Source organism: Protopterus annectens, chromosome 8.part1, assembly GCF_019279795.1.
Source record: "Protopterus annectens isolate FY-2018-M chromosome 8.part1, PAN1.0, whole genome shotgun sequence".
Lineage (NCBI taxonomy): Eukaryota > Metazoa > Chordata > Ceratodontiformes > Protopteridae > Protopterus > Protopterus annectens.
In genome coordinates this window covers 509,792,545-509,807,713 of record NC_056742.1, presented here as the reverse complement: position 1 = coordinate 509,807,713, position 15,169 = coordinate 509,792,545, and the positions used below count along the sequence as shown (strand labels likewise).

Here is a 15,169-nt window from a genome sequence, read left to right as displayed (position 1 = left end):
TGCTTAGGTTATATGATGCATAGCAATATATGTGAAGTACAATGCTTATGTTACTATAGTTTGATTAGTTTTATATGAATGTATATTTGCCTGTGTCATAAGTGATAATTTAATAAAGGTGTTTGGAAAAGCAAATTGGGAATTGAATACAGTGACAATATGAAATCTGTGTTTAATAGTTTGTTTGATGGGTTTGGATTTGATTACATGAACCTTTTGATTAAGATTAATGATGAGAAATTATCATTTCTAGTCAATGAGGTAGAGAAAATAAACCATGAGATTATTAATGACGTTTCTTTCTCCCAATGGAACGAGTTATATATTAAACAATTCAATACAGCTGAGCAAAAAGCTAAAAACATTTTTTTGAGGAAATGTAGGAAAATTTCAAGGGATTTAGAATCCTATCACAACCACAGGGCATATGTTTGGCCGGTAGATAGGAAAGAGATGGGGGGAGGATCCAGATTGTTTCAGGGAGATCGACAGACAGATCACGAGTCAAATTTTCAAGGGGGGAGATTTTTTCCCGCCCCCAAGAAACAACACCCAAACAACAGGAGGTGGTAGATGTGGTTCCAACAGATTTTAGAGTTTCCATTGACTCGGTGGAACATTCTATGCACCACGAAGGGGGTTTTAGTCCATCCTCTGTTTTTGTTTTTTCGGATTCTCCCATTCAGAATGGTCTGAATTCAAGTTGTCACAGTGAGGGGAAAATCATTAACTCCTATCACGGATTCAACATTTTTAATTACACGGATCTCAATATCACACAAGACATGTTCCAGCTTTTTATAAAGGGAACTAAGTTTATTCCCACTGTACGTTTTAATTTAGTTGATGTTATTAAAGAGGTTAAGTTGTTTTGTAGACGTTTTAATCTAGCCTTACAATTTAAACAGGGCGTTGTTGACCAATTTGAAGTAGGAACTATTGAAAACATTAACAACAAATTATACAAAAAAGTACCTAAATTCCTATTTCTCATCCACAGGTGTTGAATTTTGAAAAAATGGTTTGCCAAGACATTTACGGTCTCACTAAAACCATTAAAAAAGATCAAGTCAAAGATCAAGTGGACAACTTAACTAGGGAGGAACGTACGTGTTTGGATTTTTTCATTTCCAACGGGGACATTCGCGTCATGAAACTTGACAAAGGGGGTGGGATTGTATTGTTCAAGAGCATTGACTATATCAACTCTATGACCAACATTATTCTACATTCTGGCAACTATGAGGTGGTATCTTTGAATGAGATTAATGTGGGTCACAAAAGGATAGATTTAGCTATTGATGAATATCTCTTGGACCACAGGATTACCAAGGACACCCACGATTTTATTAGGCTTGAATTTCCGATTTTGGCCACGATCTTTGGTATCTCCAAAGTTGACAAATGTATTTCCCAGCCCCCTTTCAGGCCCATTGTCTCTGGTAGTCGTTCCAAGACTTACCCCATCGGGGTGATTATTGACAGGTGGATCAAACCCCTATATGATAAGATACCCCACTTAATTAAGGACTCTTGGTCATTTCTGGGTTGGTTGTCTCCAGAATTGTGGAGAAAGGGGTTGGTTTTTTTTTGACTATTGACATAGTTGATCTTTTCTCTTGTATCCCGAGAGACATAGGTCTTGAATTTTTTAGCAATAGTTTGAGGGCAGTTTCTGATTTAGTTGGGACCACATTTGTCTTCTTCTGGATATGATGTCTCTTGTCTTGGATTATAACTTCAGTCAATTTGAGGGTGAATTTTATAAGCAGAAGAGAGGGGTGGCGATGGGGGCCTCTTGTGCTCCCATCTTTGCCAACCTCGTGATGCTAGAGTGGGAAACCAAGTTCCTATTCTCTAGTGAATTCTTCTCCAACATAGTTTTTTACACCAGATATTTGGACGATCTATTTATTTTATGGAATGGTCCAATTGACAGGATTCCCCTTTTTATTGATTACATCAATCAGACTACAGACTTCTTGAGATTTACCCACCATTTTGACACTAGTGGAATTGCCTATTTAGATTTATACACAAGTCATTCAGAGGAAGGGTTTGTTTCTCGTATCTACAGGAAGGAGACTTTTTCCAACGACTATTTACAATACAGCAGCAACCACCCTAGACATGTTTTTAAGAACGTTTTCAAGGGACAATGTATCAGGGCAGCACGCATGTCTTCTAACAAGGAGTTAATGTGTAGTGAACTTGATTTTATTAAATCCATGTTCCTTGACAGGGGATACCCGATTTCACTTTTGGATGACATCACCCAATATGTCAAGGGTGAATGGGGTATCAAATATCCCCCAATTTTGGGTGTTGGTTGCTTAAACAAGAGTAAGGATCGGTTTAATACTGTAAATAGGCATAGAGTTTGTGTTTTAACTTATTCTCCTTTTGTTCACTTCATTAAAAATATCATTTGTGAGCATTGGAGGTCAATTTGTGTTGACAAAGATTTGGAAGATGTTTTTGGAAAAAAAACAGGTTTTGTTTTCAAGACCGGACCCAATATCAAGAGCATTCTTGAGACTAGAACTAGTACTAAACCAAAGTATGGTGGGACTAGGAAATGTGGATGTTGCAGGCAGTGTGATGCCATTAGGGAAGGTGATGGTGTCAGGTTGGCTGATTTTAATAGGACCTATGTTAAAAGTAAGGTTGGGAATTGTAATACATCCAAGGTTGTGTACATTGCTACATGTACGACATGTCCCACCTACTATATAGGGAAAACCGAGAGACACCTTAAAAAACGTATTTATGAACATCTTTATAAGATCAAAACAGGAGATTCTAAGAATGCACTGTATAGACACATTTCCTCATATGGTGACACACACATTTTTAAATTTTTCATTATTGACAAAGTGGATGTTTCACCGTTTGGGGGTAATTGGAAAGCTCTTCTTGCCATGAAAGAAGCTAAATGGCAAATACTAAAGGATGCCACTCGTTTCCCTGGTATTAACGATTTTATTAGCATCAAGCCTTTTTTACAATTGGCTTGAAGTTTGTGAGACATTCACTTATTAAATTTAACATTTCACATTTTACATTTCATTTACAAATTATTGTAAATTCATTATTTTAATTTCACTACTATGTTACAATACAGTGGGTGTATTTATTTTTACACACAAAATAAGACTATTAATGTTTAATGTTTATTCTATTAATATTCAATTTATTATGTTTTATACATATATATATATATATATATATATATATATTCACATATATATATATATACATTGTTTATGTATATTTTATTTTATAACATGGATATTTCCTTATTAGTTGTTGGTTATGTCGTGTTTAAGGTTTTTACTTGTTTTTAGTTCAATTCATATGACTGGTATTTACAGTGAATTTTTTATAGGATGTGTTGCTTTAATTATTTTTGGCGCCAAAAAAGTTTTTTAATGCAATACAAATTGTAGTTCGGGGTTCTGATGAAGTCTGTGTTAGCAGATGAAAGCGCTTAACCCTGGGTTTTGGAGTGTTTCATTGGTTTACAATAAAATTGTTTATTTCCCTGTACAAGCTGTTGATCCTTTGCGCTGTCTGTGTTGGGTTCAATATATGTGAAGTACAATGCTTATGTTACTATAGTTTGATTAGTTTTATATGAATGTATATTTGCCTGTGTCATAAGTAATAATTTAATAAAGGTGTTTGGAAAAGCAGCAATATTTAGAAATTAAATGTTTATGACCTTATTGTGTACCTGTATGCTGGAATGACATTTGACGAGATGGCGACATTGGACTGTTTAATATGTGTTTTAATGTGCTTTCTTACCTTTTGTTTTACTGATGTTCTTCATCTCACATTGCTGCAGTCCTTACACTTGGGGTAGTCCGCTGTCCTCGGTCGGCCCGAATATCAAAGTATAAGGCTGACGTCGGTCAAGGCGCATTAGACTGACATCAGGACGTCAGGGTACAAATGCGCATGACCGACGTCATATCCTCAGTCTTTTTTGCCGCATGGTCCGATGCAGAAGCAGCGTTGCAAGTGCCGTTCGGCATTCTGAAATTTTTCGAGTTCGGAGTTTCAGACCGAGTCAAAGTTGGCTAAGTACCCGTTGGGAATATTTTGCTTTTTTCTTGCCTCAGTGGTTTACCGGATGTCAGAAAAAGTGAATAACTGTATTTCTTGTGGGAAACAGATACCGCATAGAGATTATCATACCTTGTGTATTCCTTGTTTAGGGCCTGAGCACGACGTTGTTGGGTGTCGCTTTTGTGCTAGATTCAATAAGCGCACTATTAAGAAGGTTAGATTGTGCCAGGTTAGTCTTTGGGAAGCGGTGCAATTACACTATGCCGTCGGATGCTCCGACGTCCGCTTCTTCAAAGAAGCGCAAGGATAAAACAGCTAAGTCCAGGGTAGACGAGTCGTCCGTACCGGACGCCGGTTCTTTAGAGGTATCGGTGGAGCCGGTGGTTCCACCGGAGGTTTCTCTGGAGGCCCAGGGGGGGACCTTGTTATTGCAGGATGTGGCCTCTCAGGAGGCAAGTCAGGCTGAAGGGGCTTCTCAGGTTACTGTACTCCCCTCCCTTCCTAGGGTGGTTAGGCCTTCTGTTTCCAAGGCTTCTCCCAGAGGCAGGCCAGGTTTAGCTTCAGTTGGTGTCACTCCTAGTTCTTCAGGATCTGTGCCCAAGAAGCATATGCTTAAAATGGCAGAAGATTTGATTACCTTAATTAGAGGTTCTTTGCCCCCTCCTGATAAGAGGCCTAGGGTGGAACCTGAGTTGGGGAGTTTTGAGCAGGCTTCAGATGTTTCAGAGTCTTCGGCTGAAGACTTGCAGGAGTATTCTCCTTATTCTGATTCTGATGTGGATGATTCTACTCCTTCTGCTTCTCCTCCTGAGAATTTTTCTTTTTCAGAGACCCTCCATTCCATGAGGGAGCATTTTAAGTGGGAGGGTCAGGATTTCTCTGATTCCAGGAAAAGGCTTAGGGAATTTCTGTTTTTACCACAGCATAGGCCTTTGGCTATACCTCCTGTTCTGGATGTGGTGGAGGATGTGTTTGCAGAGGCTTCTCTTAATCCTGATTCCTTGCCTCCTGCTCCTGTTAAGCGGATAGGTATTATAGGGTGCCTGAAGCTCATAAGTTTCTTTTTAAGAGTCCTAGGGCGGACCCAGAAACTGTTAGTCAGGGGCCTAAGGGTGTTAAGGCTTCTGTTGTTAAAAATCCAGTTCCTCCAGATAAAGAGGCTAGGGCTTTGGATAGATGGGGAAAGAAAGTTTATACGTCTTCCACCCTAGCTATGAGGGCTCTAAATTGCCAGTTTCACATGTTGAAATACCAAAACTATCTACTGTCTCAATTGAAGTCTAAGGTAGATGCTCTGGCGGAAGGTATTGACTGTAAAGAGTTACAGGATTTGGTACATGTCTCTGAACAAGTGGGTAAGCATTCTTTGCAATGTGGTTTTGATGCTGTACAGGCCTCGTCTAGGGTGGCTGCCACAGGGTCAGTTCTTCGCAGGCACGCCTGGCTGAGGGATCAGAATTTATCTGACCATGTTAAGACAAGGATTTTGGATGCTCCTTTACAATCTGATGTGTTATTTGGTTCACCTGTTGAGGCAGTCTTAAATAAAATGGAAGACAAGGCTAAGTCTATGCAGACTGTTAAAGATTTTTTGCAGGTTCAGCCTCCAGTTTAGCAGATATTGGCCTACTAAGCCGTGGGCGTATCCTTCTTAGGATTCCCAGTCTAGGCGCAGGTCTAGACGGCGTAGCGGCAGCGCTCAGGGCTCTTTCAGGCCTAGAACAGGAGTTCACCTGCACAGTCTTGGTGAGGGCAGGGGTCAGTCCTTTCGTAAACAGACCCAATGACCTACCTTTTCAGCTGCCAGAGTCTTCTCGACTGGCAGCACCTTTGGGAGGAAGGTTGGCACTTTTCAAAGAAAATTGGAGTTTAATTACCCAAGACAGATGGGTATTGGATATCATACACCAAGGTTACAGGTTTTATTTCCATACCTTGCCTCCTTTCAAAGGCATGCCAGACGTTCCTCCTCAGCAAAGAATAGAGGCTCACAAACAGATTTCTCTGCTGCTCCAAATAGGAGCCATTCAGCGGTCCCTCTGTCAGAAGTGGGCCTAGGATTTTATTCTCGCCTGTTCCTAGTACCAAAGAAGGGGAACACGTGGAGACCAATTTTGGATTTATCTATCCTCAACACTTATCTGGACATTCCCAAGTTCAAAATGTTGACGTTACAACAACTTTTACCTCTGCTGGGCAAAGATCATTGGATGGTGACTCTGGATCTCAAGGAGGCTTACCTTCATGTTCCTATCAGGCTAAGTTGCAGGAAGTATCTACGTTTCGGGCTGGGACTTCTCATTATCAGTTCTCTGCATTGCCCTTTGGCTTATCTACTGCCCAGAGTATTCACGAAGGTTCTGGCTCCAGTGATAGCTTTCTTCAGACTAAGAGGAATACAGATCTATCCTTATTTGGACGATTGTCTGATTCTGGCTCAAGGAAAAGAAGAACTTCTTCATCATCTACACTATGTGATAACAGTGCTAAGATGCCTGGGGTATTCTGTGAGCGAAATAAAGTCCAGTCTAGTACCCTCTCAGGACATGTGCTTTCTGGGTGTGAGACTGAATACAGCATCCCAGATGGCCTTTTGACCCCGGACAAACAAAAGAATCTTTCTCTTTACTTCCATCAATTGTCTCATCAGTCCAGGCTGACTGCAAGGACAGTCCTTCAAGCCTTGGGGTTCATGGCATCTTGTATTCTGGTGCTTCCCAATGCCAAACTGCATATGAGGAAGCTACAATGGTATCTCAAAAATGTATGGACACAGCACTGCCAAGATTTGGACACTGTCATTCAGATAATACCTTGCATTCAAAAGGAATTTTTGTGGTGGGCTCAGGAATGTCACCTAAACAAGGGACTCTCTGTGACCCGGCCAGAGGCAAGTCAGATTCTAACGACAGATGCCTCAGACAATGCTTGGGGAGCTCATCTAAATGGAAAGTGGATACAAGACACGTGGCCTGCCAGACTTCTACATCTACATATCAACCTGAAGGAGATGTTAGCAGTCCAATTTGCATTAATAGCTTTCAATGATTTACTTCTTCCAGGGCAGGTGTTGATTCTAACAGACAACACAACTGTCATGTGGTACATCAACAAGCAAGGGGGAACACATTCTTATCCTCTGTGCAGACAAGCAATGATTTTGTGGGAGACTGCTCTCAGTTTACAGCTAAATCTTCAGGCAAGGTTTCTGCCGGGAGCACAGAACTCCTTAGCAGATGTGTTGAGCAGACAAATTATGGATCCCCACGAGTGGAAATTGGATCCTCATGTATTTCAGAAATTGACAGTGTCATGGGGAACTCCAGACATAGATCTGTTCGCTTCTCCACTAAACTACCAGCTGCCAAAGTTTTGCACAAAAGTTTTCATCCCACAGCTTGGAAAGTGGATGCTCTTTCATTCAATTGGAGCAATCTTCATGTGTATGCCTTTCCACCTCTGCCTCTCCTCCCAAAGGTACTTCTGAAGGTCAGACAGGACAAGCCAAAGATGATTTTAATAGCTCCAGATTGGCCTTGACAGCATTGGTACCCACTACTGAGAAGTCTGGTGCAGGAGCCTCCATGGCCTTTACCTTCGATTCCACACCTGCTGACTCAGGAGAACAGTCATTTACTCAATGTCAAACTTCACTCTCTTCACCTGACAGCCTGGCATATTCTGTTTTAAACCCTGGAGGGTTTCAGCTTCCACAGCAAGTTTTGAATGTTATTTTGGAAGCCAGAAGGCCTAGTACAAGAAAGTGTACGCAGATAAATGGAAGAGATTTTTATTTTGGAGTGCAGCAAAAGCATTTGATATTTCTAAGCCTAATTTAAGTGTGGCTCTTCAATATCTTACTGAGTTACTGGACAAAGGTTTGTCCTTCTCTTCTATTAAGATTCATGCTGCAGCAATTTCTGCTCACTATGATTGTGACCCACCATTGTTTTCTCATCCTTTGTTTAAGCAATTCCTTAGAGGGGCAAAGAATATAAGACCCCCACGGAGAGCTCCTACTCCTGCTTGGGATCTCAATTTTGTGTTGGAGAAACTCACTCTACAACCTTTTGAGCCTGCAGCTACTGCTGAGTTGAAATATTTATCATGGAAGACTGCTTTTTTGTTAGCCATTACCTCTGCGAGAAGGGTTTCTGAATTACAGGCCCTTATGGCAGTTGAGCCTTTCTTAATTTTCCATAAGGATAGGGTATCTTTGCGTACTAATCCTTCCTTTATGCCTAAAGTGGTTTCTAGTGTGTCTTTAAACCAAACTATTCATTTGCCTACCTTTTATGCAAACCCCAAAATAAAGGGGAAAAGATTTTGCACACTTTGGATATACACAGGCAGTTGCGATATTATTTAAGCAGAACTAAAGGGTTCAGGCAGTCTCAGCAGTTATTTGTTTCTTTTGGTTTGAGTTCTCAGGGCAAGCCTGTGTCAAAACAAACTATTTCAAAGTGGATTGGGTTTTGCATTGCTTTCTGTTATTCCCATCATGGCAAGGAGGTTCCAGCTGGGATTAGGCCTCATTCCACTAGGGCTACTGCCACTTCAACAGCTTTTTTAAGGGGGGTGGCAACTAAAGATATCTTGGAGGCAGCTACTTGGAGTTCTGTGCATACTTTCTCTAAGCATTATCACCTTCCACTTTACTCTAAATCTAGGGCTGGTTTTGCCACTGCTATTTTACAGGGCATTTTGGCAGCTCCTGCTTCTTTATAGTTGTGCCATCCTCCCTTACCTCTGCTTTGGGATTCTACCCAAGTGTAAGGACTGCAGCAATGTGAGATGAAGAACATAGTACAGTTTTGTACCTACCATAAATGTAGATGTTCAAGATCCACATTGCTGCAGTCAATTACCTCCCTCCTTCCCCTCTGTAGTTAGAGGCGGTTGTGTGGGTTGGATTGTAAATATTGTGTATATTGTATATATTGTACATTTTATTAGTGCTAGGGTGGTTGGTTGTTGGTTTTGTTGTCTTTGGGTTTTGACCTTTCTTGTTAGGGTCTTCTGACATCTGGGGCAAGAAAAGACTGAGGATATGACGTCGGTCATGTGCATTTGTACCCTGACGTCCTGATGTCAGTCTAATGCGCCTTGACCGACGTCAGCCATATACTTTGATATTCGGGCCGACCGAGGACAGCAGACTACCCCAAGTGTAAGGACTGCAGCAATGTGGATCTTTGAACATCTACATTTATGGTAGGTACAAAACTGTACTTTCCTTATGTAATGTAGCTCTGTTACCTGTAAATAGGTGTCTGTGGTATGTAAAGTCCTCGAGTGTAACGTATGAAATGTACAAAATAGTGAACTGTTGTGTCCTCACCATTCACACTTTAAGCATTACATAATCTAAATAACCTTGATTTAAACAGATGTGGTGCACTTTTTTAATGTGTTGATTACAGCATGTGTGTTTTTGTTTTGTAGGGAGTTAAAGAGTACAGTGTGCCAGTTGGCCTGGATGCAAGTGTTCAGGTGGATTTGATAGTGGTTGGATCAGTGGCTGTGTCTGAAAAAGGTGAGAGAACAAAAAATAAACAAACATGAACTGCTGATGCTTTTACCTAGTAGAGTGATGTGCAGTGAGTTACATTTCAGTAAAGTTTTGCATGAAAAAGGAAAGTTGTAGTATACCATAGACATCTAATCATTTCAGAAATGTCAAAGTCCTTCCACACAGGCTCTATCATCTCATTGAAGAATGGCTTCTGCTTCCGTCTTGCTGCTTTAAAGGGAGGGGTGTTAACTTTTTATTATGTAACTTTAAGTAAACTTGTGAAAGAATTATTGTTTTCTACAAAATTCATACATATTACTCTGCTGTCTCCTGCCTCCTTCTATATATATATATATATATATATATATATATATATATATATACATATATATATTTTTTTTGTGTGTGCTCACAACCCTCCTGGACATGGGCAGTCATTATTAAATGCAATCCTGGGTATTGGGTAATATTTCTATGGCATTACATTGGGATGAAATCGCTAGGCTTGAAATGACCTCTGGATCGATAGCCTAATAATCTCTTATGATCCTTTGATCCTTTATAAGTAACTCTGGTAATCATTGTGGCATTTCGCGCAATCCCGCACACCTAGTTTGCTAATAGGTAAGCACGTGTAGATGTCGGCATCTTCCCTTAGGCCTGTTATCTTGGCATTTTCCCATTATGTAGGACTTTTCTGCCTTTCAAGCTGCATGCTAATACTAGCTTAGAATTTTTTTAACTCGCTGTTGTTTCTGACTATTAGTACAGCTCTCATTACTTGTCATATTTTGCAGATTTTTCACCCTAAGCAAGGCTATTTCTTACCATGTGGCTCACAAGTCTAACAAAGCTAATCAGCTTTTCCCCTGTGCTACTGAATATCACACCCAAACTTTCAACAAAGCATCCTTTGTTACAGTGAGATCACTTGCCTGTAAACTATCCCATCACTACACAATGTAACCATTAACAGTGCTGAAGACAGAGAGAAATGACTAAGGTCTCACATCTTAACTGGTTGAACAGTGATCCCTCCACCCTGCAAGGGGATTTTACTTTTACAGCTGCATGTCACTGAGCAAGAGAGATGCTCTTTGTAATATTAGCATTTGGGGTCCACACAGGAGGATTTTGGTGGATATAACTTCCTGTACAAAATGTTGCTGTTTTCACTTTCACGCGCCCAGAGTCATTACTGAAATGTTGGCAGTGGCATTTGAAACCTTGCTTGGAGAAATGTCTTCTGGTATTTCCTTGCTCAGCAAGTAACTTGTGGGTTGCCCAGTCCAGAACTCTCACAGCTGGCTGACAGGATCCTGGTTGCTCAGTCCATGATCTCCCTGGAGATAACCTTCTTTTGGGTACCTCTGTGGATGCATTTCAGAGGGTTAAGCATAAACCGGTAGAGATCCTGGCTGTCACAGGCTCAGAGAAAGCCCATTATTAGGAGTTGTATACTATCCAGAAACGGTCATTCAAGCAAAAAGAGAAAACCTTAAGTTACATTTCCCACTTACCTTGCCAGTTGTGCTTGGTGTCTTACACTTCTACTTTTTCTTTTTTTATAACTACAGTGGCTACAAAAAGTGTACACTCCCCTGTTAAAATGCCAGGTTTTTGTGATATAAAAAAATGAGACCACAGTAAATCATATCAAAATTTTTTCCACCTTTAATGTGACCTATAACCTGTACAATTCAATTGAATATGTTTCTGAACTGAACACTTATTTTCATAGCTGGGTGAGTGGATGTCAGGTCACCACTTTTGAATGTCTGACAGACCTTTTGGTGAGGGAACAAGCCCTTAGCACTTTGCATGAGGACATGAGGATCTGGTTAGCTGATAGACAATGTGCTACTTCAGATGAGTTGCGGAAGAAGGGAGACCTATACCTTGCAAGCAGGACATCCCTGCACAGGAAAGGGACCCCCAGTACTGCTCATGGGTCTAAAGGATCCCATGGTGGGTAGCACAGACTGCCCCAACAGAATCTGCCAGAAGCAGGGGAAGCCACTAGTCCAGATACACGTCCAGGACCTAGGGTTAAATGTTTTGAATGCAACCATGTGCAGTACAGATGTCCATGGAGGCAAGGTAGGAAACAAAAGGCGAGAGAGCCAGTAAGTGGGGAAGACAAAATGCCAATAGTAGGTTGTCTTGAGACAACAAGGGTACCGAACTACCATCCTGCAGATGTCCTGCTAGGGAAGGATTTGGATGAGGCAGTACCTTGTGCTTATGCAGTTACACACAGTCAGGCTAGGAGACAAGCATGTGGGTCTGGTAGCATGGGGGAGACCCAGACAGACTGCATTGATGCAGCCAGGACTGGTGAGGTGGTTACTTCAGGGAGGGAGCTACTGTGTAGCAGTGAGACTGAATGTGAGCCACAGCTGCTTGTGAGTACTGATGTTCCCTTGGACAGAGTGACTGCAAAGGTAGAGATGAGTTGTAGTACCCAGGTTGAAAGTGAGGCACCACTGTCACAGGATGCCAGACTTCCTGTGGAAGAGGAGCTGGAGAGAGAGAGAGATTGCGAACGCTCATAATATCGAACGTACTGGACCTCAAAGTGCTTTTTCAGAGATTGCGGTGAAGAATGGGATATTTGCCCATTCCTCACTGTAGTGCGATCTCGAAGTTGGAATATATATTTAGCGGGGGGCACAGCCCCCCACAATAGGGAAGTTCGAGGTCCAGTACATTCGATATTATGAGCGTTCACAATTTGTGCAATTCACTCATATGATACAGACCCGCTTAGTTACTTGACTTGCAGAATGCATTAACTCTTGTAACTCCTTATTTTCTGCACAAGCAGGAAAGGATGATATTTTTTGTTTGAGGAGTTCCATGGTATGCTGCTGAAATTTTAGCATATGTAACTTGCAATTTAGTGCTCTAATAGCAAGAGTAACAGAGGTGTATACTTTTTACCCCATCTGTCTAGTGCTCAGGAATCTCTGTCTGAGGGGGTGGGATTCTTAGCAGAAGTTGCTTTCATTCCTTTAGGCCTTTGAGAAATGACCTCAGGGTCAGCAGTATGATTTTTGAAAGGAAATTTGTGTGAGTCAGGGTCTCTGTAATACCTGTCAGGTTTCCTGGGAGCAGGAGGGGAGGGTATCAGGAGTCAAACTAGATTCCATGAAAACGTCATCCATAACATTCAGGACAGGAGGAATGACCAAGGGTCTATGCTGTGGAAGATCTAAGAATTCCCTGAGTCTTTTTTTTAGACTGAGGGTAGTCCTGACATTCCCATTGGAAATGCTTCCTTAAAGTATGAAGGGTTTCCCCAAAGGAAAAGTCCTCGGGTGGAGAGGTTGAAGGAATAGATTCCTCTGCATCAGAATCCTCATAAGCAGAAAGGGGTTGCATGTCTTCATATTCAGATGCATTATAGTCATCAGACTCCTGTTCAGATAAAACTACTGGGGACAAATCTCTTTTTCTTTTGGAAGGGGTAGCTTGGCTTCCCCTGATCAGCATTATAAGGTCTTCCACCATTTTAAGCATTTGACACTGAGGCAAGGAAGCAGGTGCCTGAGATGGGGTCATCAGTTTCTTGGACGTGGTTCGTACCTGGGCCTTAGAAACTCGGTAGTTTTTGAAAGAATGGTAGACGAGAAAGAAGTCATTGGTTTGTGTCGAGAATCTGTAGTGCGAAGTGCTTCTTCGGAAGCCGGTGCCTGCTCAGCGGCTCTGGACCCATCCAGAATAGAGACAACCGCAGGATCCTTAGTCGCTGAAGAGTTTTGCAGCATACCGGACTCCAAAAGAGTCTCAGTAGCAGCCTGTGAATCCACAGAAGTGGGCATCAGGAGCTGAGAAAGTGCCTCACTGAGGACCACAGAACTGACGAGTAGCTTAATGGAAGCGGTGTTGGTAGGTTTGCACCTGTGCGGTATGTCTCTGTCTTTATCCGTATGATTTTTCAGAAGATCTGCTGTCAGATGGCTTACCCAAGCCATATTGGAAGTTGAGGACTGTGAGTGAAAATATCTAGCTACAATAAGGGCCTGATGACGTATAGTTCTGGTGCTGAACAAAGCACAAAAGTGACAGCGAGGGACGTCATAGTCTGGGCCTAAGCAAGTGACACAGTAAGAATGAAAGTCTCAGTGTGGTATTTGCTTTCCACAGGCGAGACATCTGTTAACTTTTTCTGACATTGGTTAGAGCAAGAAAAAAGGATCCCAACGGGGTACTTAGCTTTAGAAGACTTACGCCTCAGTTCGGAAAACGAAACTCAGGTAGCGGCCGACCGGCACTCGTGCAAACTGCTTCTTCTTCGGGTTCCTCAGCAAGAAAGACTGATGTAATGGCGTTGGCTACCTTACTTTATACTACTGATGACCTGATGTCAGTCCTGAAGCGACAGCAACCGACGCAGAAATACCAAGCCTCTGGTATTTGGGCCGACTGAGGGCGACCAAGGCAGGGATAAAGCCAAATGTGATGACTGTACAAGTGAAACATGAAGAACATCTACATTTACATTCTTTACACCTGGTCAGAAACCAGAGCAATAAAGGACATTTATACATGCAAATTCTAGCCATTAACTCTTGTCTTAAAATAATAGGCAGGATGCCCCCCTCTAGACATATCAGCTCCGAAGTTTCACATCAAAGACAGTTATGAAATGCTTGACCTAGCTTTCTTACAGTAGAGTGCACTGTTGCTACATTTTTGCAGTTCAGTATCCAATGCAGTCTTTTCACATTTAAGAGAACAAGCCTGTGGCTTACTTTAATATTTAGAAATAACAGAATTATCTACAAAATTCTATCTGGCAAGGCTGGCAGCCTTCACCTATCTTCACAGCCCATGATACCTTCTCTACAAACACCATTGAATGTGTCTTCTCATGCTACTCATGACACCCTGTCTACAAACACCATTCAGGGCTCTCCTCATGACACCCAAGATACCCTGTCTACAAACACGATTCAATGTGTCTTCTCATGATACCCATAATACCTTTTCTGCAAATACCATTCAGTGTGTCTCCTCATGATACGCTGTCTAAAAACACTATTCAGTTTGTCTCCTCATGATACCCCTGTCTACAAACACCATTCAGTATGTCTCATCATGATACCCTGTCTACAAACACCATTCAGTGTGTCTCCTCATGATACCCTGTCTACAAACACCGTTCAGTGGGTCTCCTCATGATACCCTTAATACCCTGTCTACAAACACCATTCAGTGTGTCTCCTCATGATACCGAGTCTACAAACACCATTCAGTGTGCCTCCTCTGATAAACTGTCGACAAACACCATTCTATGTGTCTCTTCATGATACCCTGTCTACAAACACCATTCAGTATGTCTCCTCATGATACCCATGACATCCTCTCTAAAAACATCATCCATTCAGTGTGTCTACTCATGATACCCTGTCTACAAACACCATTCAATGTGTCTGCTCATGATACCCTGTCTACAAACACCATTCAATGTGTCTCCTCATGATACCCATGACACCCTGCCTACAAACACCATTCAATGTATCTCCTCATGATACCCATGACACCCTGTCTACAAACACCATGCAGTGTGTCTCT

At 41.7% G+C, this 15,169-nt stretch overlaps 1 protein-coding gene across 3 annotated transcripts in view; it reads left to right on the top strand.

Annotated features, from left to right (window-relative positions):
* MTHFSD (methenyltetrahydrofolate synthetase domain containing) overlaps positions 1–15,169 on the top strand; it is a 601,324-nt gene that overhangs the window by 340,081 nt on the left and 246,074 nt on the right. For all 3 annotated transcript variants that reach the window (XM_044082038.1, XM_044082037.1, XM_044082036.1), the window contains exon 5: positions 9,520–9,610. In XM_044082038.1, coding sequence (XP_043937973.1) covers positions 9,520–9,610 — 91 coding nt within the window. The remainder of the gene's footprint in view (positions 1–9,519; positions 9,611–15,169) is intronic.